The sequence below is a fragment of the Xiphophorus couchianus genome, chromosome 15 (genome assembly GCF_001444195.1).
Source record: "Xiphophorus couchianus chromosome 15, X_couchianus-1.0, whole genome shotgun sequence".
Classification (NCBI taxonomy): domain Eukaryota; kingdom Metazoa; phylum Chordata; class Actinopteri; order Cyprinodontiformes; family Poeciliidae; genus Xiphophorus; species Xiphophorus couchianus.
The window spans coordinates 50,721-75,901 of record NC_040242.1 but is presented as its reverse complement, the minus strand read 5'-3'; the positions used below and the strand labels follow the sequence as shown (position 1 = coordinate 75,901).

The window sequence follows — 25,181 nt, the reverse complement described above, 5'->3', positions numbered from 1 at the left end:
AGATCACAATAAAAACATAAAATTCTTACAGACAGAACGTTGTATTCTTTCTGTGAGAAATGTTTGAGTGTTTTTTTGGTGTTCAATTCTGAAACATAAGGTGGCGCTGTTGTCGGTTGCAACGGCAAGAGGAAAAAAAAGTGGTTTTTCTACATTATTTTCCCCCTTTGCTGCGGCACACTGCACCAAATTAATATCTACATCTCCAGGTTTCATTTTATTCTACCGCACCAACAATGGCATGATAAAAGAATAAATGTTTTGCTGTTCAGCGTTGTGCACATGAGCCAAATTTCCAGATGTAAACGATAACATGCAATGGGAAGTTATGCACACTGTTAAATTAGATCGCAGTACAGATATGATCCAAATGCTGGTAGCAAAGTGATAAGATAACCAGGAAAGCAGCGGTAAAAAGCCAAAGTGGTCTTAATCCTGTGTAAATGGGGCCTAAACTTTATTTTTAAGTAGGGTTTAGTGGTCTACTTTTCTAATTAAGTGTGGAGTCAGCTATCTTTTTAAATAAATAAAAGAGAAATTTATGCTGCATCAGCTGTTGCTAAAAAACTTAAACTCAATAAACATACCAAAGAAAAATATTCCAAAAAACTACCTTACAATTGTTGAATTAAAATCAACATTAGGCTTAAGCTAAAGTCGTTATATCTTGTTTTGGTGTACAACTTCCTAGAAACACAATCACCAAATAAATGATTTCTAACAAGTATTTTTAACATTGCACTTCACACAGCCTTATATCTCCCAAGGCATTCTTGTGGCACCGCATTTAACAGCATATCAGTTACTTAATTTTGCTTTTTTTTCTCGTTTGGAAACATGTTATCTGCTCTACACAAACATCACCGTGTTGCACAAACACTATGGCCGTTGTTTCAGATCTTGCATATCATTTTAACACTTCTGTGTGAGAATTATTTTGTTTTTACACATGAAATAATTAATGAAGTACCAGCCCTTTAATAAAAATACAGAGGACACTTGGATGTCTTCGGATACACAAGCTGGAAGTTAGCTGAAATGGGATGTTTCAGGATTATGAATAATGGCATGCTGATCATTGTCACATTCAAAGATTTGTTAAAAGTATAAGGTTGAAATAGTTGGACCTGAGATTTGGCAATTTGCTGATGTTCAGAGATTAGCCGTGTATTCATGAGTTTGAGGTTTTTCTTGTAATTTGTGTATAGAAAGAATGTTCATTTTGGAAATGCTAATTAATGTCTTCTTAAAGTTCCTATGGAAAAGAAAAACGATCCATTCTTCTCACTAATGATCTGCAAGGGTAGGTAACTTTTAAAACAAAGATGCTAAGAGTGGATTTGAGTGCGTTAATGAGCCTAATTTTATTAGAGCTTAAACTGTGTGTCATCAGCAAAAAAGGAAAGAAAAATACATTACATATATAGCTTTTATTTTATTCAAAAAGTTCTGCTGTACATCATTTTCTAGCATGATTGTGCTTCAGTTCCCTCAGAGTAAAGTTGGGTGTGATATCCCTGTGTGACCGAGGGTTGATTATATCTCGACTGGCACTAATTTCAAGGCTAATAAATTATTTTTCAGCATTGGGTAGTAGAACAGCTATTGCTTAAAGGACGGGGATCGAAGGAATTACATATGGCTTGCCTGAACACCTCAACGTTTTTGCATAACTGGGTGATTATCTGCTGTCCGGTTCAGATTCAGGGTGAATGCCGGGTAAATGTGGGTTAAATTCATTGTTAAAATGTTGCTTTTTAGGTACTTATAAATGGGAATGTGTTTCTAAATGGTGAGTCTTTGCATTATTGAGATGTTTGTGACTTTTAACTGCCTTCTACTGTAGGCATGGGCCGGTTATTGTTACTGTATGCCAAGATTACACCATTTATTCAGCAGAGATTAAGCTAACGCAACACTTCCCCTCCCCTACATGTTGTTAAAATACTGACAGTTCACTTGACTTACCTTCACATGTAACAAAGATAAATTTGGAAATATTTCCAGTCATGAAAAACACGGACAGTTGTGTTGTGTTTGTTTGTTTTATGCATCAAAATCAACATCACTGTAATATTCAATGTTTTTTGAGAACTTGTAATAATAGTTGGTGTTTTTCAAAATAGAAGCAGTAAGATTTTTTTATACATTTTTGCTCTCAGTTTTGGACAAGATACCATAAAACTGGAGGGAATCTCAAACCTACGGAGCCCTCCAGAGGACATGGGGAAATCTTTTTCTTTTGCGTTCCCTCGCAATAAGCTTACTGCAATATTTGCTGGTCTACTTTGTATACAGTCACGAATGTCAATCAATATTTCAAATATATACATATTTAAAGAGCCTAAATGTGCAACAAATGGTGGCAGAGGGCCGCACTGGGTTAACTCGGGGAATCTCATCTGTCACAATTATCGCTTTTTCCCCATTTTGATAATCATGCTTCAAACTTTACAAGGACTGCAACACAGACTGACCAGGCCAAACAATGCACAAGTGCCAACGATCAACGGCACTACAACACGGTCAACAGAAACTTTGACCACCCTGCTCACCCGCTTCCTCCTACACACCAGGCCAGTAACCTTCCCATTCACACTTGCTGACAGCCACGCCCACATCGACACACCCACCACCCAGGTGTCAAAGCCGCCTGCTCCGGGCATATCAGTAATTACTCATTTCATTCATACAGCTCTTACAGAGCCTCAGTGAAAACGTGTTTATTATTATAAACTCTTTGGTGAAAAAAAACTGATTGAAACTCGACTTTGCATGTTTACGTCCGTTTGTGTAAGATCGAGACGGAACTGCACATGAAAACGGCCCTTTAAAACCATTCAGACAACCAGCACAATAGAGACACAATTAAAACTGTCAGATGACTTGTTTCCCCGCAATAACTCAGAAATAGTCCAAGAAGTTTAGGTGTATTTTTATTTCTTTCCTACCTACGGAAAGTTTCTGTTTATAGGTTTGTGGTTCATTTCTATACTAAACAAAAATATACAAAACTTCAGATATCTCACAAAGAGATATTAACATTTATGAAAAAACCTTACATAGCTTAAAGCAGAAAGTGCAGTAAGAAAGGCTTACAGTATTCAATTATGCTGCATGAATTGATTAGTATTATTGTAGAGAACACAATACCTTTTGCAAAGAAATGCAAAAGAAAAAAAGTTTCCCCATGCCCTCTGAAGAGCTCCGTACAAACCAGCCCATGCCTAACTTACAAAGGTGTTGAAATTAGGCCTGTTGCAATAAGCAATGCATCAATTAATCACATGAGCCATTAAAATGAGCTCAATAATTTCCATTTGCATGGTTTATTGATCTCTCTTTCTACCAAAAATTGGATGAGCAAAGTCTCAAGTCTGGTGTGCTGGTCTCAACTAATCCCTTTGTTGAAGAACAGTTTTATTTACAGAGACTTTAAAATCAATTTTATTTAGTATTTCAGTTTATTTATTTTGGATATTTAAAATGTCTTCCATTTCTAGTGTTAAATGTTCATTAAAAATTAAAGCTTAATGATATTTGCCATTATATTACTTGAAAATGGTCTCAAAAACAATATTATCGTTTATCGCAATAACTTGTAGGGCGATTTATCATCCAGCAAAAATTTGTTATTGTGACAGGCCTAATTAAAATACCTAAAAAATGGCTACAATGATGTAAAATAGAAAACATCCAAGAGCGCCAGAGCCTTCCTTTAATTGTGCAGGCAAATATGACGAGTGATATGAAGCCATTAACAAGAGATGGCACATGAGAAATAGATAATTAGCATATTAAAAAATTATTTAAGAGAAGCTGCACCAGCGCCAAACTGGTTCTTTGTAGGAGAATATTTAAAATACATAAAAAATAATTTAAAAAAGAAGTGATAAAGACAAAAGAAGGAGCCCACCCTGCTTTGTGTACCAATGAGCAGAAAAGGCAACACAGGATGATGAGCTGTGAGGGAGCAGAGGGTGTGCCGGGCCAGTGTGTTTGACTTTAATATGCAGTAAATAATAGAAATAGTGGCTAATGTTAGTTACACATTGGTGGATATCTTGTACTTGGGAGACATGTTATTATGGAACCAGATGAAACTAAAAATGAGGCCCAGGGATTTGGGTATACGTTCGTCGTAGGCAAACGTCATGGCCTCGTGCAGCGGGACTTTGACGACCTCGATGAGTTCCCCCTCGCGCGGGTCGCCTCCGCCGGCGCTCACGCAGTTGTCGTCGGAAACCTCGGCGTAAAACATGGTCTGCTTCGAACCTATTAAACCCACGTTTGTTCTGTAGAGGACAAAACAAACTTGAAAATCAGTTTGGAAAAACTCTTGAACTTTTCCACATTTCCTCAGAAACTTAACATGAATGAATGCTTTTCTACTTATTTTTTTATGCATGAAAACGTGGGCATTTGTATTAAAGCCTCTTCCGTCTGGTATAATATTTCTACAGAATTTACACAACAGAAAAACAATAATGTGAGTAGAGAATGAAACTGGCAAATACTTTTTCTTCCTCTTATTATTTTTCACAAATATGGAAAATGAAAATACATCTTCACTTTTTCTATGCGAAAAATGAATTTTTTTGTCTTGGTCCTAAAACATAAAAGAAGGAATTAAATCAGAAAAAGAAAAAATGTGCAAGAAGTAGAAGAAGGTGATCTGCTTAGAAGAGACTAAAATTAAACTGTTTTTGTTTGTTTATATGGAAAATGCTTTAAAAACAGCATCATGAGGCAAGCATTCTATTGTTTAAAAAAATGTTAAATATAAAAAAAATTAAAGTATTGTTTATTTAAAAAATAAATAAATAAAATGATGTCTGAGCTGGTAAACATGACCAAACATCCTCCTTGGTAAACATGACCAAGGAGGATGAGTACAAAGATATGCTCCAATTTTCAGATTTTTATGAAGAAAAAAAAAACTCATGCATAATTTTCTTTCAACTTAATAATTAAGCTTGTTGCAGTAAGCAATAAATCTCATGATGAATTAAAATGATCTTAATTTCCATATGTGTGATTGTTTTTCTCTCTTTCTTCCAAAGACTAAATGACAAAAAACTTTGGTATCCATTTTATTTGCTCTTCATTTTGGAAATATAAAAAGTTGAAACGATAAATATGCATTAGAATGTTGGTCTTTCTATTGCTTGAAAAGGCTCTCAAAACAACAATATTGTTATAATCACGACAAATTTATTGAAGTCAAATACAACAATGAATACTTTTCCAAGGAACTACAGAGTAAAATCCCATTAAGTATTGTTTGGGGTTTTCCATTTCCTGAGCTGTGCTGCATTTTTGTGCATGTTTGCCAAATGGAAAAAAGAAAAAGAAAGAAAAAACAAAACAAAACACCCTTATAGGCTTCATGTGGGTTAAGATGACACCATCCTACACAATGGAAGCTGCCCGCACATAACAATGGACCCAGACGACACCAACAGAGCTGCAGGAGGTTTTCAAGTCAAATCAAAAACATATTTTCATTAGCGTTCAGTCACGCCTGTCCAGGTTTTACTGTCGGATGTGGGGCTGCTCACATCCTGGCAGCCAACATGTTGACAATGATGAATGGTTTCCCCTGATGTTTCCCTCCAACTCACTCACACTGCTTATTATTTTAAGAAGCTACAGCAGTTATTAGTTGGGTTTCATTTCAGAGGTTAAAACAGCTAGCTTTAATATTTTATCTCGTTACACTGTGCTTCCTCCCGTTTTATACTTCCCTCAGATTAGGAAAAAAAATATTCCAAATACTAAAACAGATGCTTACACCAAGAAAAATCAATAAGCATTAAAAATAAAATGCTTCATTTCTCGGCTATTTTTGCACATTAAAATCATTATATAAACATATTGAATTTTAAGCTATAAAATGAACTGAATTGTTTATTTAGAAGCATTTTTTCTTTCATGTTTTTTTTTACTAGCTTAAAGGTGACCCATCACTCTTCTTTGAACAAGTTAGGAAAGCTCGGTGAGCGATACAAAACATTTTCATTACGTTTTTTGCACCAAATTATACGTGCTGGAGCTCAGCCTGGGTTGCTCGGTAACGGGGTGGACTTCACTGGGGTTGCTCGGTAACGGCGCCAGTGCCTGCTGATTTGTGACGTTCTGAAGGTTTTTGGAACGGCCAAGAAGCATCAATTTATTGCCAAAAACAGGCTGTTTGTTTGTTTGCTTTTTTAAGTTCTTGGGTTGTTTTTAGTAGCAGTGAAAACTCCAATAAATATACAAAAATGTGAATTTTGCATAATAGATCCTCTTTAAATAGAAAGTACAGAAATGTTTTATTTGATTAATTGTTAGCATAATCGATACGATGACTCGACTACTAACATGATCATTTGCAACAGCTCTAATGATAGCTGGTATATTGGTTAAATATTGTTTTTTTTCCCTTCCTTTATATTCGGAGACACAGCATCTTGAACAATAATCCAGCTGTTATTTAAAGTCTATAACTCTTAGTCTAATTCAGTTGTTGCTACCATTCTTTCTTTTTTCCGCACAGAAGAATGGAAAATCTATTTTTACTGGGTATGAAACTGTTCTCCTTACACCAGGAAGCGACTCCTGAACCGTGAACAGGGGAATTGTTTTCCACTTTATTCATACGGCCTCTACCTTCTGGGTTGCATTTGTTAGGCTTGTCACCGTCTTTCACTCTGATGCGAGAGCGATTTTGATGGCCAGCAGATTTAAGGGAGGAGCTCGGAAGAACCAGCAGGTGGTTCCAAACCGAACCCTTATTTCTGAGGAAACGTCTAAAACGGCGCTAACCTGAACGAAGTAATCCTCTTCAGCTTGGAGGCTGGTATATCGTAGCCACACTCCTCCAGCACTTCCTGCCGGGCGATCTCCTCCAGCGACAGATCCGGTTTGTCCACCAGGCCGGCGCAGAGCTCATAGGTGACCCCCGCCAAGGCCGGGGGCCACTGGGACGAAGGAGAGCTCTCCTCGGCCGAGGCCGACTGGCCCTCTTGAGATTCGGAGGCGTCGCCCTCTTCGGTCTTTTCGGCGCCCTGAGAGGTCTTCGTCTTGGCCTTTTCCCACTCACACATGTAAACGGCTGCAGGTGGGAGACAACAGGAGAAATGCTGAGATTGATGAATATGAATTCAGCAAACTGTATTATATTTAAAGTTAAAAATGCAACCATGTTCTCGGTTGTGGTTATTTTTATCTAAATGGGATAAAAACAAGGGATATATCACGGCCCAGACTCCTTGAATTTAAACCGCTGCAGGGATTTCTGAAGCCGATTAAACAAGGTGTGTGTCGTCGTTTTAAAAGTGAAAGTGCACATCGGATGCTCAAAAGTCCAAATTTAGATCAGTGACAAAAAAAATAAAAGGTACCTGGACGGAACTGCTTGACGAGGACAAAACAGTGTGAGGTGGTGTTGAAGAGCAGCACAGATACGCTGCAAAAAAAATACAGAAAAAGTCACTGTTAAGCACTTTAATATTTCATTTCAGAAGCATGGATTCATTATAAAAGCTAAAAGCATTTTATGTTGTAACAAATGAAAGACATCCCTTCGCAACCAGCTCTGGTGAAAGCATTTTCAGGCTTTTTCTTTGCAGTTTTAACTTTTTAATGTTATTTAAAGAAAGGTTTTCCACATTTTGTTTATTTTTTTGTTGAATCCATTTGTTTGCATCTTTTTCCACATTGGAAGCTCAAATCTATACATCTGTAAGTCAGACTGAGTTTTTTCTTTTTGGGATAACGATTTTTAACCTTACAGGTCAAACCGACATGCAATGATAAACGAACAGATTTCAGGCTTGATTTTATTGCACCTTACTTTCTTTTCTTAAAGCAAGTTGTAGCTATGACAACTTCCTTTTATAATTTAAATTTTAACATCAGGCGTGTCCACGTAAGTAATAACTTCTTTTTGGTCAATAATTTCTTATTATTGTCAAATTTTTTCTAGTTCCAGTAGCAGATTATTTCACTTATAACAATTTTTTCCCCATGTTATAAGCGAAATTATTGACTTAAAATAACCTCCTACTTTTTCCTGAAAAGCTTCTTATGAGTTAGCTTTGACTGATTTCAAGTGCACCAATATATTTGCATTAGAAAATAAACCAAAGATTAAGATTTTGTGTTTTCCAGTGTGACATTTAATCCCAGAACGGGTATTAAAAAATAAAACTATTTGCATAAAACACTGCTCAGACAATAAACTTTATAAACGTCTTCATTAAGCTACATCAGATGACAAAGGTTTCCAAATTTATCTTTATATTGGAGTGTTCCTGTTCTAAACTCCTAAAAATAAAAGCGACCCTAAAATAAGAATCGGAACCCGGAGATCAGCAGGTCACATCGCTGGGATTTCAACTCGTCGCAACCAGGATCAGGACATGGAAATAAAACTAGAGCGAGGGTGAACGTGAACCGTCAAAGGGTCACTGCTGTGTCTGTCGGTGTGTGTGTGTGTGTGTGTGTGCGTCGGTGAAAATGTGAAGCCTAGGGTCGGCGTTGGGAAAGCGGATGTGTCTGAGGCGGCAGGAAACCCTGCCCCGTCTTTCCCATGCTCAGAGGGAAACCAGGAGATTGCTGTGAAAAGTTTCTAACAACAATTCCTGAGACGATGATGAACTTCTGTTTGCATTTTTAAATTTCAGATGATGAAAAACGCATTTGCGCTCCTTGCTCGCCAAAAATATACCTCATGTCAGTTAAATGTCACAAACTGCAGATGGGTCTGCAGTTTGTGACATTGTCTGGATAAGACAACAAAAGACTGAGTGGGGGATTGCTGTGACTGAATAGACACTCTGAAACAGTCAGGAGGCAATCTGCATTTTTATCTAAACCAACTGAAACATGTGGAGACGTGTTTTAAAGTCCCAAAACAGACATGAAGTATAGCATTCGTCCTGGTCGTGGAACACTGGACCAGCTCTACACCCTCAGCAGGGTCCTGGAGGGTGCATGGGAGTTCGCCCAACCAGTCTACATGTGTTTTGTGGACTTGGAGAAGGCGTTCGACCGTGTCCCTCGGGGAGCCCTATGGGGGGTTCTCCGGGAGTATGGGGTACCGGGCCCTTTGATACGGGCTGTCAGGTCCCTGTATGACCGGTGTCAGAGTCTGGTCCGCATTGCCGGCAGTAAGTCGGGCTCGTTTCCGGTGAGAGTTGGACTCCGCCAGGGCTGCCCTTTGTCACCGATTCTGTTCATCACTTTCATGGACAGAATTTCTAGGCGCAGCCAAGGTGTTGAGGGGATCCGATTTGGTGGCCTTAGGATCTCGTCTCTGCTTTTTGCAGACGATGTGGTCCTTTTGGCTTCATCAGATCGTGATCTGCAGCTCTCGCTGGATCGGTTTGCAGCCGAGTGTGAAGCGGCCGGGATGGGGATCAGTGCCTCCAAATCCGAGGCCATGGTCTTGAGCCGGAAAAGGGTAGAGTGCCTTCTCCGGGTCAGGGGGGGTGTCCTGCCCCAAGTGGAGGAGTTTAAGTATCTCGGGATCTTGTTCACGAATGGGGGAAGAAGGGAGCGGGAGATCGACAGGCGGATTGGCGCAGCGTCTGCTGTCAAGCGGGCGCTGTACCGGTCCGTCGTGGTGAAGAGAGAGCTGAGCCAAAAAGCGAAGCTCTCGATTTACCGGTCGATCTACGTTCCCACCCTCATCTATGGTCATGAGCTTTGGGTCATGACTGAAAGAACGAGATCGCGGATACAAGCGGCCGAAATGGGTTTTCTCCGTAGGGTGGCTGGACTCTCCCTTAGAGATAGGGTGAGAAGCTCAGTCATCCGGGAGGGACTCAGAGTAGAGCCGCTGCTCCTTCACATCGAGAGGAGCCAGTTGAGGTGGCTTGGGCATCTGGTCAGGATGCCTCCTGGACGCCTCCCTGGTGAGGTGTTCCGGGGTTAGGAATATTCTGTTTTGGCCTGGACAGTTTTTACAAAATAGAAAAGGTAAACATTGTCTCTGCTGATAATTTTGAAGTCTTTGATCCTTTTTAAAAGGGTTTCACACCAGCAGCTTCAGAAACTCGGCTACTTGCTGCTCCACTTCCTTTCTCAATCACTTCTTTCCTTTCTGCCACCTCGCTGAAAGCGCAGAAACAAAAACAACTTTTTCCACTTTGCTGGTTTCCCAGAAGAACACGAGAGACCTGCACTTCTGACCAACGTTGTATTTTTTTTAATTTTTCTCTTCATATGATATCGCTCACTGATGGAAGCAGCCGGAAAAACACTTAAACCAACTTCCAAAAACACAACATCTTGGAAAAATATTCATGTTTATGTATTTTTATGTAAATATTCTGTTACATTGTAAACACATACTTCAGTGCATTTTATTGGGATTTTTTTTTTTTTTATTGACATCATTGTGCTGCTTTTTCCTGAAGCTGATCGGAAATTTCAGGCCTGTTTCAGTTAAAACCGCAGCCTGACGCACAATTCAGATCCCAGTTTCAGTGTTTCTCCTTGACTGAATAAAGGGCAACACTGGTGGTTGCCATGGTGACACTATACCCCTGACTGGGCTGGGATTGGATTTCTCAGATCAATATTTCCTCATTGATCTAATTGATTAGCCAAATATAGACAGTGACAGACAGATGGACCATCTAGTTGCTTTAAAGTCTTTGTAGCTCAGATTTAGACTTTTATAAACGGGAGGTGCAGTCGCATAACTTATAAATTAATTAGTTATTGATTAACTTAGGGCTCTGATGTCGTCTCCAACATTTCCAAACACTTTCTGCTTCATCTTAAACATGATTTAGGCAAATTTAATGCTTAGTTTGGCCTAAACAAAGTACAGTTCTTGAACTTATTATGAACTCAGCAAATAATTTGTTCAACTTAAAAAGAGAAACCTTTTTTGATTTTTAAAAAAAATGCATTTTTGTGAATCTCTTCAATATCAGGGGAAGAACATGGGCCCATGTGTGTTTTACTTATTAGGCCAAAAAATGGAAATCAAGTGCAGGCCTGGAGAGTTTTTGAAAAATTTCAATTTGCAAGTTTATCTAATTTATCCTGCAAAGAGCTTCATTTTGCGAGCTAAAAAAATCTCCAATATTTCCTGCATCACAAAGTGACTTGCTTCCAATCTCGCGTGTGTCACCTAACGGTCAGTACAAGGACTGCGAGTAAATAATATTGTCCTGCAATGTCGTCTCTTCTCCTAAAGCTTCACATATTGCTATAAAATTCTATAAAGGAAACTATTTTTTAAACATGTATTTGCTTAAATTGGGTTTTTATGATGAAAGTACACAAGCAGGGAGAAGAAGATATAATCAACATTTCCTTAAATAATAACCTAACATCATCATTTAAAAAAAAAAAAATACATGAAATAGTGATTATAAAAACACAAAGAGGTATGACTTGTGTTATGGTTGCTCTGGAAAAATAAGAGTAAAGTTGAAATTTAATTGCAGGGGAACTAAAACATATAAAACTGGGGTGTCCAAAGTGTGTCTCGGGGGCCATTTGTGGTCCTTGGATTAATTTTGTGAGGCCCCAGTTCGCAATTCAATAATGGCACAAATTTGGCACTCCCAACACCTTTTTTGTCTTTTTTTTTTTAGGATGAGATTTTCTGTTGCATGTTTATATGTTCCTAAGTATGACACAAAGAATTTTTTTATAGTAAGTTTTTACTCAAAAACAGACTTTGGCACACCAATCCATTACATTTGGTTGAAGAAAAGTCTTACTGAAAGCATATTATAGACACTTAAGAAATGGAAATTAAAACTCTCAAAAAGGTAAATCACTGGAAATATTTAGGAAAACGTAAAATAGACAGAAATACTTTCTAATGGAAGAAAAAACAAAACGTAAAATTTTGGCCTTTGAATACTTTCAGTTTGGGGACTTTGGCCCTACAAAAACTTAAAATATGCATCTTTTAAATGCTTCTTCCTTTGAGAAAGACATTCCAGCACTGCAAACATAAATCCAACCCAATTCAACAAAAATCTAGAAACATTCCCAGGTTCCTTTGGAGACCCTATAACAACCTGGCAGGATTTCCTCTTTGTGAATAGCTACCTGTCGCCAGGGGAAATCTTTTGTTAGAAACGCAGGTTTGACGTTTAACGCCTTTCTCTCAGGGGTGCCGTTTCTTTAACAACAATCTCTGTTTGGGGTCAATAGTGCAGGAAAGAGGCTAGAAATGACCTGAGCATGACCTCAGGGCATCACTAAGGAGAGGAACTGGGGCTTTGGCACTCAAGTGTGAGATTTCTGTTACAGTTTAGAGTTTTATTGCCATTTTATTTCATGTAAAAACACACACAAAAAGCAGGAGCAACTTCCCCTGAAAGCAGCCATTTTTAATTCAACCATCACTGACTTAAAGGAGGAGTTCGCTATAAACGAATAAAAATACCAGATTTATTAAATTTGCATTTCAGAGAGAATCGGGATTTTAAAATGCTTTGTTTTATAAACTGTGTAGTAGAAAAACATTCTAGATATGTTTATTTCCAGATCACAGAGAGCAACACGGGGTCCAAAGTGAAGCCCGGGGGCCGTTTATGGCCCTGGAAGTGATTGGGTGCGGTCCACCAACTGCAATTAAAAAATTAGAATTTGGGTAAATTTATATCTGATGTGATTTTCTTGTATTGGAAAGTGTTCATCTTTTCATAACCAAGCTTTTATAATAAGAAGAACCAAGTTCATCCAGAGACTTTTACTGAAAAACCAACGTTGCTGCACCCAAATCAGATTTTACCTAATAAGATAAGATTTATTTGTCATTGTCATCAACAGATTACAACGAGTAATGTAATAAACTTGGCTAAATATAGCAAACGTTTTGAAAGAAAATTAACAAAATCCTGTTATAAAAACTGGAAATAAATTTTATAATTTGAGCAAAATGTCTTTCTTTTAATACAAAAACATGCAAAATCCTATTTACATTTTGGATTTGGAATAAATAACACCCTTTTCCTACAAAAAAATGATTTGATTGATTTAATTTTGCTTTTTTACATTATCTTACCCTGTAAGCAGTTTTGACTATTATTTTGATAAAACGTTTGAACACCCGTGGCTTAAGTGAAGCTCTTTAGGTTGTTCTTAATTAAAAGAGCAAGCACGTTTTAGAGATCTACAAGCATCGACAGTGAAGTTTTCAGCACAATATTTAAATGGCCCAAACATTGCTGATTTTCATCTTTGCAAACCGAAGCATACGTTGAGCATTTGACAGGAGAAAATTTGGATTTTACCTGTCGTGACTCTGCATAAAGTCCCAGGATTTCTTTGTGCCATTCTGTGAAAAAGAAGAAAAAAACCCACAAGAATTAAAGTTTATGAAGCAAAATAAAAGATTTTTGATTTCAGCTCATCGTGGTCTTTTCTGCTTGTTTTATTGTTTGCAATGAGTAACTATAACAGTATAGAAAGTTGTGGAAAAAGGAAGACAAAGTTCAGTGTGGTTAATTAAATTTTTCTGTGCATAAAATTAGAAATTCCTTGGAAAGTGAAACTTTTCATGTCTGGAATTGGCAGCGACAAATTCCTTATGACTGAAACTTGACGCATCTCTTCCTGCCATGCAGTGACGGTGACAATAGGTTTGGAAATTTTTTAATAGTTTATGGTCACATCATCATTATCATCATCTCACAAGTCTGAAAGTAAACACTTATTTCTGTTGATTTCCAAGATGGCACCTGACCTTAAAACTAAATATCATAGCTGTTTACATTCACAATTCTTGTCACTTTACCTGCGAATTCAAGCAGCTCATCAATTAGTACTGTATATAAGTAAATAGGGGTGTAGTGATACAATAATCTCATGTTATGATATTCTGATCACGATACGATATGTATCACGATATTTGGCAAACTGTTCTATTCGATGCACTTTTACGATTTTCTGAAAGATTTTATTAGGACAGAGTGACTTTAGTGACATTTTGTGTTCCATAGACTTAGATTTAATTAACTGAAAACTGATTAAAAGCACCAACTACACAATACTTGACTCTGATTGGACAGAGTCTAACAGTCTACAGCTGGACAAAATGAATCAAAGATGTAGAGAGAAAATTAGTTTCTGTCATTTAATTCATGTGGATTTGACATAAAACTTAAAGTTTCAACAGCTCAAAACAGAGCGCCGCTGCCTGCTGCGTGTTCAATCTTCACATAATCCTTTATATACAGAACAGAAACCACTAAGCTAAAAACAAATTACGAAGTGGATGCCACTATTCACTCTGATATCCAAACTTTGCATTAATTTTGCGATCTCACTGCTTTTGCTGCTGCTCCGTTCCGCTTCTCCTTCAGTTACTTGCACAACTTTACTTTGTTTCTTAGCAACAAAACACAGCCCATCGTTATTTGTTGAAAATTTGAGATTTCCCAAAACAAAGGAATCTAATGTTGCGTTTCGATTTTTACGTTTGGAAGCTCATTCCCTTTCACATAACCGGAAAAGCCGGTTTTTGACATTTCTTTGACATTCGGAAAAATGTGGTTTACTTATTTCAGCATAACTCCGGTTTTACTTGGCCTATTAACACAATTTAAAAACTGGTGTGTACAGTCATGGCCAAATGTTTTGAGAATGATTCAAATGTTAATATTTACAAAGTCTACTGCTTCAGTTTTTATAACGGCAATTTGCATATACTCCAGAATGTTATAAAGAGTGATCAGCGTAACAGCAAAAAATTGCAAAGTCAATATTTGCGTAGAAAATGAACTTTATCCCCCAAAACACATTTCAACTTCATTGCAGCCCTGCCTTAAAAGGACCAGCTAACATTGTTTCAGTGATTGATCCATTAACACAGGTGTGGGTGGTGATGAGGACAGGGCTGGAGATCAATCTGTCATGATTAAGTAAGAATGACACCACTGGACACTTTAAAAAGAGGTTGGTGCTTGGCATCATTGTTTCTCTTCTGTGAGCCATGGTTACCTCGAAAGAAACACGTGCAGTCATCATTGCACTGCACAAAAATGGCCTAACAGGAAAGAAAATCGCAGCTAGAAAGATTGCACCTCAGTCAACAATCTATCGCATCATCAAGAACTTCAAGGAGAGAGGTTCCATTGTTGCCAAAAAGGCTCCAGGGCGCCCAAGAAAGACCAGCAAGCGCCAGGACCGTCTCTTAAAAGTGCTTCAGCTGCGGGATCGGGCTACCAGCAGTGCAGAGCTTGCTCAGGAATGGCAGCAGGCAGGTGTGAGTGCATCTGCACGCACTGTGAGGCGGAGACTCTTGGAGCAAGGCCTGGTCTCAAGGAGGGCAGCAAAAAAGCCACTTCTCTCCAGGAAAAACATCAGGGACAGACTGATATTCTGCAAAAGGTACAGGGAGTGGACTGCTGAGGACTGGGGTAAAGTCATTTTCTCTGATGAATCCCCTTTCCGATTGTTTGGGACATCTGGAAAACAGCTTGTTCGGAGAAGACGAGGTGAGCACTACCACCAGTCTTGTCTCATGCCAACTGTAAAGCATCCTGAAACCATTCATGTGTGGGGTTGCTTCTCAGCCAAGGGAGTCGGCTCTCTCACAGTCTTACCTAATGAATAAAGAATGGTACCAGAATGTCCTCCGAGAGCAACTTCTTCCAACCGTCCAAGAGCAGTTTGGTGATGAACAATGCCTTTTCCAGCATGATGGAGCACCTTGCCATAAAGCAAAGGTGATATCCACTGGCTCAGGGAACAAAACATAGAGATTTTGGGTCCATGGCCTGGAAACTCCCCTGATCTTAATCCCATTGAAAACTTGTGGTCAATCATCAAGAGACGGGTGGACAAACGAAAACCTAGGAATTCTGACAAAATGCAAGCATTGATTGTGCAAGAATGGACTGCTATCAGTCAGGATTTGGTCCAGAAATTGATTGAGAGCATGCCAGGGAGAATTGCAGAGGTCCTGAAGAAGAGGGGTCAACACTGCAAATATTGACTTGCTGCATTAACTCATTCTAACTGTCATTAAAAGCTTTTGTTACTCATAATATGATTGCAATTGTATTTCTGTATGTGATGACAACATCTGACATACACACATGAAAACCAGAGGGCAGCAGATCATGTGAAAATATAATATTTGTGTCATTCTCAATACTTTTGGCCATGACTGTAGTTTATAATGTGCACTTTAAGCACAAGTAGAAAGTGAGACTGGGGGAGGCGGAGTCTTGCTGCTACGCCGTCACAAACCAGACATGTTAAAAAGACGGTATAAGCTTTTGAACCCCTATGGTTTAACGTATCTATACTTGCGGACAAAAAATTTATAAATATCGTAGAATCGATATAATTACACAGCCCTATAAGTAAATGTATCCACTTTCTGATACTATTAAAGCACATTAAACTTAATAACACTAGGATTTACGGTATTACAATTTGCTTAGACATTCAGAATATGGGCTTTTACTAGTCCACATGTTCAAATCATTATGCTTACCCATTTCTAAATTTGTCTTCAGGCAAAAAGCTAAAGCGCTGCTCAGGCCTATTGTAATTTGTTTTTCTTTTCAAAAACAAAAAATAGAGATTCCAAAAAGCGTAACATTCTGCATTTTAACTTTGAGCAGTCCAGGTAATCCAGATTTTAAACTAGAGAGGAAATAATTCATTAAAAGAGTCACAAAAAACAGAGAAACAGCCCTTTAATTTAGCAAATGTTGGACGCTAAAGTAATCCTAACGTTAGCATTGTTAGCAGCTATTGTTACTAACAGTTCTGGCTTGTTAGCATGGTTGTTAACAATGCTATCTTTAGCATTGTTAAAAGCTATCATTAGCATTTTTAGCAGAATCTTTAGCAGCTATAATTTCCATTATTAGCAGCTATCATTAGCAGATATTGTTGTTTCTCCATGTAAAACAAGGCATACTGCTACACAGCAAGCATTAACAGGAAGTACATTCTTGAATGTAAAATATTTAATTTACCTACATAAGTCTTATATCAGAGGTTTATAATTATACAATTTAAAGTAACTATGCTGCTATTTTTGGATATCCCTCAACACATTCAACAGACTGAAGGTGTTTGTACAATCTTTCATCTACACCATTAATATTTAATATTAAAGAATATTATGAATTTATTTTCAGATTTAAAAAAACAAACATAGAAAAAAAGACTTTTGTATTTGAAAATGCAATTAGCATAAACCACAAAGGGTTTTCCTTTAAATATCTGATGCAATAATAACCGTGTATCTCCTGTAAATTCAACACTAATTTAGTCCATGTTGCTCTTTCCACATTGCATGCCATCATAAAAAGGGTAAGTTAGCCTACATTTTCAATGCCTGAGGAAACATGACCTTGATTCATATTTAGGCTACACCTCTTCTCCTCCCACAAGCTCAGTCAGACGCAGTGAACCACAGCAACACAAGACCTGGTGTGAGGCGGTGGTTCAGCGACACCTGAGAAAACGGCACGAGTCGAGCTGAACAAGGCGAGAGTCGGATTTCTACAGGGAATCAATGACTAAATCACATGAAGAAGACGACCCAGGACAAGCAGAGACGGCAGTGAATGCTCACTCCCAGCCATTAATCCCAGGACGTCATGCCGAGACTGATGTCTTAGCAGAACTACGGACACTCTACCAATGTAATTACGCTCCTAGAAATCCTGTCATGTCAACAAGATGGTCCCATTCCTCCAGAAGACAAGAAGCCAAAACTCAGAAACCCAACAACAAAATGGCTCTGACCCAAAACCATCATGCATTTCAATGGTGAAAACATGAGGTACATTGACACCAGCAGGAGTTTCATCCATCATGCAAAAATTAAACACCAATTTAATGGTATTTTTAGAGCTGTTTGGGGATCAGGAGTCAAACTCAAAAGTCATTTACTTTTCTAGCATTTACTTAATTCAAGCTAATTTCACTTTTTTTGTTCAATAGAAATCAGCTTTTAGTTGTAAACTGCTACATTTTTAACACAAAAATCATGAGAACTTGATCAAAACTGCCAAGATATGAAATATTGAAGCGGCAAAAGCACTTGCTCCAAATGTCAGTGTTTGCAAAAGGTCTTCATTGTCTCAAATGTATATTTTTATGACTGCAGCTGAAAAAAGTCCAACACAAATCAGTCGGAACCAAACCAACTTAAGTTGGTTAGTAAAGAAAGTGTGATGAAAAATGACCAGAAATAAAGATTCAACTTGAATGGATCAAATCCTTGTTTACACTGTTAAAAGAAATAGTTTTCTAATTAACTGATGAATCCAATCCAAACACTTATTTTTATGAAGTTTGTCAGTTTTCTAGTAAATCCTGTGGATTGTTTTGGTATGCAGTAAATTGAAGCTTTGTTTTATTATTATTATTATTTTTTATTAAAATGGCTTTCTACTAATGAAAACAGTGAAAAACATATTATATTTATCTGATCTTTATAAGAAATCCAGAGCCTTGATGGTGTTTACTGCAATATAAAAATAGCATCGTTTATATTTTTAAGTGTTATTTTACTGCATATAACATTGATTTTTACAAAACATCTGTGACTTTTTATTCTTAAACAACAAAAAAATACAGATCTAGACAAGGGATGAAATGATCAATCGCATTAATGTGATTAATTGATTATTGAAATAATCAACTAATTTTGTAACTGATTAACTGGAGTATAAAGACTCAAGAAAATGCTATTTGCTGGAAGAACATGCTAATTAAGCCAAAACTATACAAAACACACATATATAGATTCTGCAATTAAGATAAAAAAAGAATCATTTATCTGCAATTAGGTTCTAACCAAAAGTTATCAAGTAGTTTTAACTTCACCTGGTTCAAATTCTGTAAAATAATAAAAGAAAACAATCTTCTACTAAGCACCGTTAGCTAGCCAATTATTAAGCAATTAATCCAAAAAATAACCAACATATCAGTCCTCCATTGTATTGTTGTTAGTTTAAGCAGAAATAGCTTTTCACATGTTGATGTAGGAAGTACAGTATGTTTCAGTTAAAGGAATTTTTAAAAGAAATTGAGTTACTTATTTGCATTTTAATGTATTTCTAATATTGTAGACAAAGGTTTAAATTAAAAATCTGCAGAATGTGTCCATTTGTTTATCCAATTAATCGTCAAAATAAAATCAGTAGAACATTTTGGTTACTTGAATAATCATAATTTCTGCTTACATTTTTCAGTTTTAGTTAAATTAGCCATTTGTGTCAAACATTGATGCGCAGAACAAAGCTGGGAGTTTAGTTTCTCGGCATGGTGAGATTTCAAGACGTGAAGTCGACGGGATTTAGAAACAGCTAACCAATCCTAATAATATCAATTAGATATATTCAGGTTTGTTCAAAATAAATATACCAGTGGGTTTAAATGTGATTACATGTCTATTCCCACGCAGTGTGTGAGGTGAAACTAACCCATTTCCTCTCTTCTTTCTCTGGTTTGCAGAACACACAGATGGCAGGGTTTCCCCTCATTACTTGGGCCACTTGCTGAGAGAGGAGGGGCGGGAACAGCGCGAACAGCCCAGGGGAGACCGAGAGCCACGGCCGACATGGATTACGACAGAGAGATTAGCCCGTGGGGAGAGACGGAGGAAGAGGAGGCAGGCTACATGGAAATAATGCGGCCTCTGAAATAGAAGGCACCTGTGAGAACGGCTACTACAGGGATGGATGTACAGGCTCGGTCTTTTAGGTACTTAAAGTTTAATTACCGTCTCTTTTAAACTCACCCACACACACCTAATGTGTCTGACAGCGTCGTAAGATGGCAGCTGTGGCAGAGAAAAACCTCAAATGCTGTCCTCGAATACAACAGCACTTTAAATGTCTCCCCTCATGTTTTAGCTTCTGTCTCATGGCCCTGACATGCTATCATATATACAGTGTATATATATATATATATATATATATATATATATATACACAGTATATATATAATTTAAAAAGAGAGGAGTAAGTTTCCGCCAAAACATCTCAGAGATATTCTAGAACAAATAAGGCAATTTGAGTTTGAAAAATCCAAAAACATTTGCTAGAAAAAAAACTTAATTGTAAGATTAACCTCAGAAATTCTCTAGAAAAAAATGGGAAATGTCAATCAAAATTAGATTTTTTTTCTAGCATAATTATGACATTTCAAACTCTGAAATTTTCAAGTTTTTCTTTTCAAAAAATTTCTGATAAATTTCAAAATTTCTGTTTTTTTTCTAGTACTTTTTTTTTACTTATCATATATTTCCTTGTTTTTATGGAAATTTTCTTAGATTAATGTAAACATTTCAGTTTTTTTTTCATTGCAAAATTTTAACTTTTTAAACTCAGAAAATTCCAAGATTTTCCGGAATATTGTTGAGATTAGTCTCAACAATTTGAGGGTTTTTTTCTAACAATTTTTTTTACTTTTCAAGCTCAGAAATGTCCTTGCTTTTTCTAGAAAATTTCTGGGATTAGTCTGAAAAATTTCAGATTTTTTTTTCTAGCAAATATTAAACTTTTTAAACTCAGAAATGTTTTAAGGTTATTCCACAGAAAATTTCGGAGAGTAATCTAAAAAAAAATTTTCTAGCAATTAGTTTTACTTCTCAATCTTAGAAATGTCCTTGTTTTATTTAGAAAACTTATGAGTTTTTTGGTGAAAACGTCCTGTTTTTTTTAAATCCACAATGGCCCTGTGGAATTATAATGGCCCTAATACACTGTCATATTTATCACAGAATATACTTTTTACTAAATCTGTCTCTCATTAACATCTACTTTTGTATGAATATAACACTTTAGTTAAAAATTGATCACATGTTCTCTCAAACAGACACACTATACCGATTTAGTTCTGTGCAAAACCTCTACGTAGATAAACATTTCCAGATGAATCATTGAAATCATTATGATGAATAAACTGAGGGCAATTATGCAGCTGTAAGTAGCAACTTGTGATTCTGAGACAGTGCAGGTAAGAGGGATAAAAGGGGTTTCCCGGAGTCAACGAGGGACAATCACCTGCTTTGTAGAGGGAGATGAGACAAAACACCTCTAGACGTCAATGAATCAGAGAGCCTCTTGCACAAAGCATTACCCACTTCCACAGTTTGCGTGGAAGCGGGAGCAGATTTGGTCGACGACCAGCGGCTCAGCTGCAGATGTACAGGCGACGAGCATAAAAAGATTGTGGTGGAGACAGAAAAGCGTTTGTCTCCGAACGGCTCTTCCTGAGCTCTAATGGGAACACAATGAAGATGAAACGTTGGCAAGAACAAGAGAGCCCAACATCATTTCTCTCTGTTATCCAACTGCTGTCTTCTTGTCTTATTCAGCCCATATGTCCTCTGTTTTAACAGCTTATCAAACAAAATATCTCCTCAAAAACCCTTTACTCTGTGCATCAATGACACAAAAATCATCCCTGCTGAAGGGTACCAACTTAATATTATACTCCTGTTCCTTTTCCATGAATATTTGAAAAAGGTAAAGCTCTACCAGAGACATTTACATCCAGGTCAATGAACTTTTGGTTTGTCCCACAATGACATCATCATACCTTCCAAAAACATGAAGGTTGAGATAAAAAGTAAAACAAACACTGGATGTTGGCTCAAAATTGGTTTTAAAACAGCGCTTTTTAAAACTTAGCATGTTCTTCCAGCAAATAGTATTTGCAGACATTACTAACATTACCTAAATGACAACTATAAAGTCTTAAGAAATGCCATTGTAAAACCAACCATTTCACGAAAGAGACTCTTAAACTGATCTTTGCCATCTCTGTTCCTGGTGTATAAAAAAACCTATAGAAAATAAACACACAATGCTTAGTCTGGTGGTGGCGCAGGTAAAACCTGGTGGCCCTCCAGGCTTATAGTACATCCTGCATTTGTTCTGCTTCATTAACCCATTTTACAATGGGTGAAGAAACCTTTAGCAATCTAAAAAGTTCAGAGGTGCATTAGTAATTCCAATTAATAATCTTGGTTTCATTTATTTGACGGAGGTTCAACCTCATTTACCTCTGAGATGCAGAACCCAGCTTTAACAACATTGGTTGTGTAGCTTCATCATGAAGAAAAATATAAACGATAAGTAAAAACTTTATAATTAAATGTGCCGTTTTCTGCCGAAGGTTGACAACAACCAACTGGTGGTCGGCTGAACCTCAACCAGGGCCGTACCAAGCCTTTTTGGGGCCCTAAGCAGCTTTTTTGGGGAGAGAGCGGGGGGACAGACCAACATGTCAGCACCAGATGATTTATCATTCCTAAGCTACACACCTACCATCATTAGCATCATTTGTAATTAGCATGCATTATGCCAGTGAAATTATGACTATTGATTTTAATCTTACAGGAGTAACAAAGTAAAAAAAATCATTTAGATTTTGAAATGCAGAGTGATATTTATGGCAGAGTGCCATTTCATTTTAACTATTTGAAAGTAGCATTAGCTGATAACACAAAATTTAATATCTTATGTTTCCCCAACAGTGGCAGCAGCCATCAACAGGAACAGATGAATCATTATTATTTATCAAAACAATACAGAATTTCTTTTCCCACTTGTAATAGCACTGAGTTTGCAATATTCAATGTTATTTAAAATGTATGTATATTTGTCTATCTTGCTAGTTTGGTGCTCTTGGGGGGCCCCTGGTGGCGTGGAGGCCCTGCCCTCAACCACACACTCGAGGAAGATTTTCCTCAGCAGATTTTTTGTTGATGGGGTGAACACATTAAATAAATTAGGTTTTCAGATGGTCACCTCCAAATCAGATCCAATCAACTTGGTTTTTATGTGTGTAGCCAACCAAACACCAAATGCGAGGACAATCCTGTTTCACTTTGGGCGCATGTTCCACATGAACATTTCTACAAGCCACAAGTTAAACTTTATGCAATTATGATGGTAGTATCAGCGGAGCTCAGCAAGTCCAATTAGCCATCATTACTAACTACTTTGGTGTTACTTCCTTTATCTCTTCTTGCATGCAAAGCAAAAGATTAGTATTCCTTCAGCCAGCTGACTGGCAGTAAGAAGCAACAAGAAGGGAATGAAAAAAAAATTCTATGCTTTATTTATTTGGAATTTGAAAACTTAACCCTTTAAAGCCTTAATATACCTTGGTATGGTCTCTCATAAATCATTGTCCACAATTCAATACCAAGATTTTTAAACTACGGTACAAAGAAACGATAAATCCCCTGAGCTCAAAAGCAGAAAATTGGCTAACTTAATTTGTGACTTAAAAATAGATTTATCCTGGACAGCAGCCTGTGTTTGTGTTCTTCTCGCTTTGTTTGAGACCATACGGACACACAGACTTGAACTTGGCTTTCTTTCAGTGAGAGCATTCATTATTATCCTGCACTCTACTGTAATCCAGTGGCATTAAACTAACACAACAGACTTCATTGATGCTTTATTATACATAAAGAGGGTAAAAACAAAAGGCAGGCGATCTGTAAACACTCAAAATACATGACAATCAAGTGAAAAAACGTGGAAAATATTTGAGTTTTCAAAAACCAGTTTGATTTACTTTCACAAGTGAGATCAACAAGTCTCACCTGGGTCAGAATCCACATTTAAAACATTAAAAACAGCGTCTGCTGTCGCGTTAAACCGTAAAACACTGACTCCAACCAACTAATGTAAAGCATGCGCTGCTGTTAACGTGATGCCTGGAAATTAAACAGCTCTCTGTGGGCTAGCGTTAGCAATTAGCCTGTTAGCTTAACAGTCGCCAGTTTAAATCAACCAAACAAAAGGTGACAACTGAATCAACGCGAGTGCAAGACTGAACAAAAGAGGTCGGATTTTCCCTGCCTTTTAATTTAATTTAATGAGAATCAGCAGAGATGTTTAAGGTCGGGTTTTTTTAGCCTTTCTTGTTTTAGCTTTGCTGTAGCTGCTAAATGAATGGGGGGTTGGGCTAGCCTCCAGCATCCTCCATCCTCCAACAAGACAACAGATAACTCACCTGATTGTAGAGCACCCGGAACGGCTTCAGGTATTCGGACTCTGTGCACGGAACGACTTCTACGTTATTAATCTCTTCCATAATGTACAGCTGGAGCGGGATTTGGGGGTTTACCGAAGCCGTCTCTGCACACCGACAGTGAAGGAATGCCTACGGAATACGGGAAAGGACATACGAGCTCTGATTCGAGTAATCTAATTAAATCAAGTCAATTAGATTGTCCTTGGATTACTGTTGATATTGTGGAAAGCGAGACAGTATTTAATCAGATTTATTGGTTATTAAGAAGAGGAAAACAAAATAATCGATCAAAAGGTGTGAAATAAGCGGAATTATTACAAATAATTTAATCCAGTTTGTAGCAGTTTGGTGGGTCAGTTATGTTTAATTTAGAACTGTTTGCCTGATAGCAGCATTTCTAAAAAAAAAAAAAAAAAAAAAAAAAAAAGAAATTCTCCAACAGCACCTTTATCTTTTATTTGTGGGTAAAACTCCACATCCAAAAGTTTTCTTCATTTTCTACGTTAATTGAAAAATCCCTTTTTTTGTGCAGAGACATAATTCAGTTTGCACTAAATGTTCTTTGTCTTTGTATGTAAAATGTCTGTATGGAAACACTGGTGATTCTAATTCAAAATTTTGACTTTTTTATTCTGTCTTTTTTCTCAGAATTCTGAGATTAAAATCACAATTCTTTTTCTGTGGTGAATGGAAATTTAATGTGCATAAAAGTCTAAAAAATGGCCAGTTAAATATATATTTTTTTACCACAGTTGGGTTTATTATGTGTTGATTTAGTGTAAAAATAAATATTTATAGTTATAAAACAGGGCAAATTGCTGTTAGGTTTTTCCATGTCTTACTAAAATTGTCTGCAAAGGAAGTATCTGTAACTATGTTTGAGAAAGGGACATAATCAAAGCATGCCACTTAATTTGTAAACAACATATGTTGTTTACGAAAAAGAAAAAAGAAAACATGTTAAATGTGTGTTTACAATGCATTTGTTTACCTGTAGAAATGACAGCCAGCAAACAAACAGTTGAGAGTTGCTGCATGTCACCATTGTGCTTCGGTGTATTCCCAAAGCAGAAGTGTGTTTACAGGTCAAATGAAACAAGCACAACAATGACAAACAGTCCCAGACGGCCTTTGTGCTATTTATGGACCACAGTATTTCTGGTGTTACTGGTATGTGCAAGTGA

The 25,181-nt window shown here is 37.2% G+C and overlaps 1 protein-coding gene across 1 annotated transcript; it reads right to left on the bottom strand.

Moving 5' to 3' along the window:
- Positions 1–3,695: 3,695 nt before the first annotated feature.
- Positions 3,696–24,151, bottom strand: nudt14 (nudix (nucleoside diphosphate linked moiety X)-type motif 14). Its single transcript, XM_028040157.1, has 5 exons — positions 23,977–24,151; positions 13,257–13,300; positions 7,386–7,450; positions 6,808–7,096; positions 3,696–4,295 (listed from the first exon to the last, which is right to left on the bottom strand). The coding sequence occupies exons 1-5, from the start codon at positions 24,055–24,057 to the stop codon at positions 4,046–4,048; spliced, it is 729 nt and encodes a 242-aa protein (XP_027895958.1). The 5' UTR covers positions 24,058–24,151; the 3' UTR covers positions 3,696–4,045.
- Between the last annotated feature and the right edge of the window lie 1,030 nt (positions 24,152–25,181).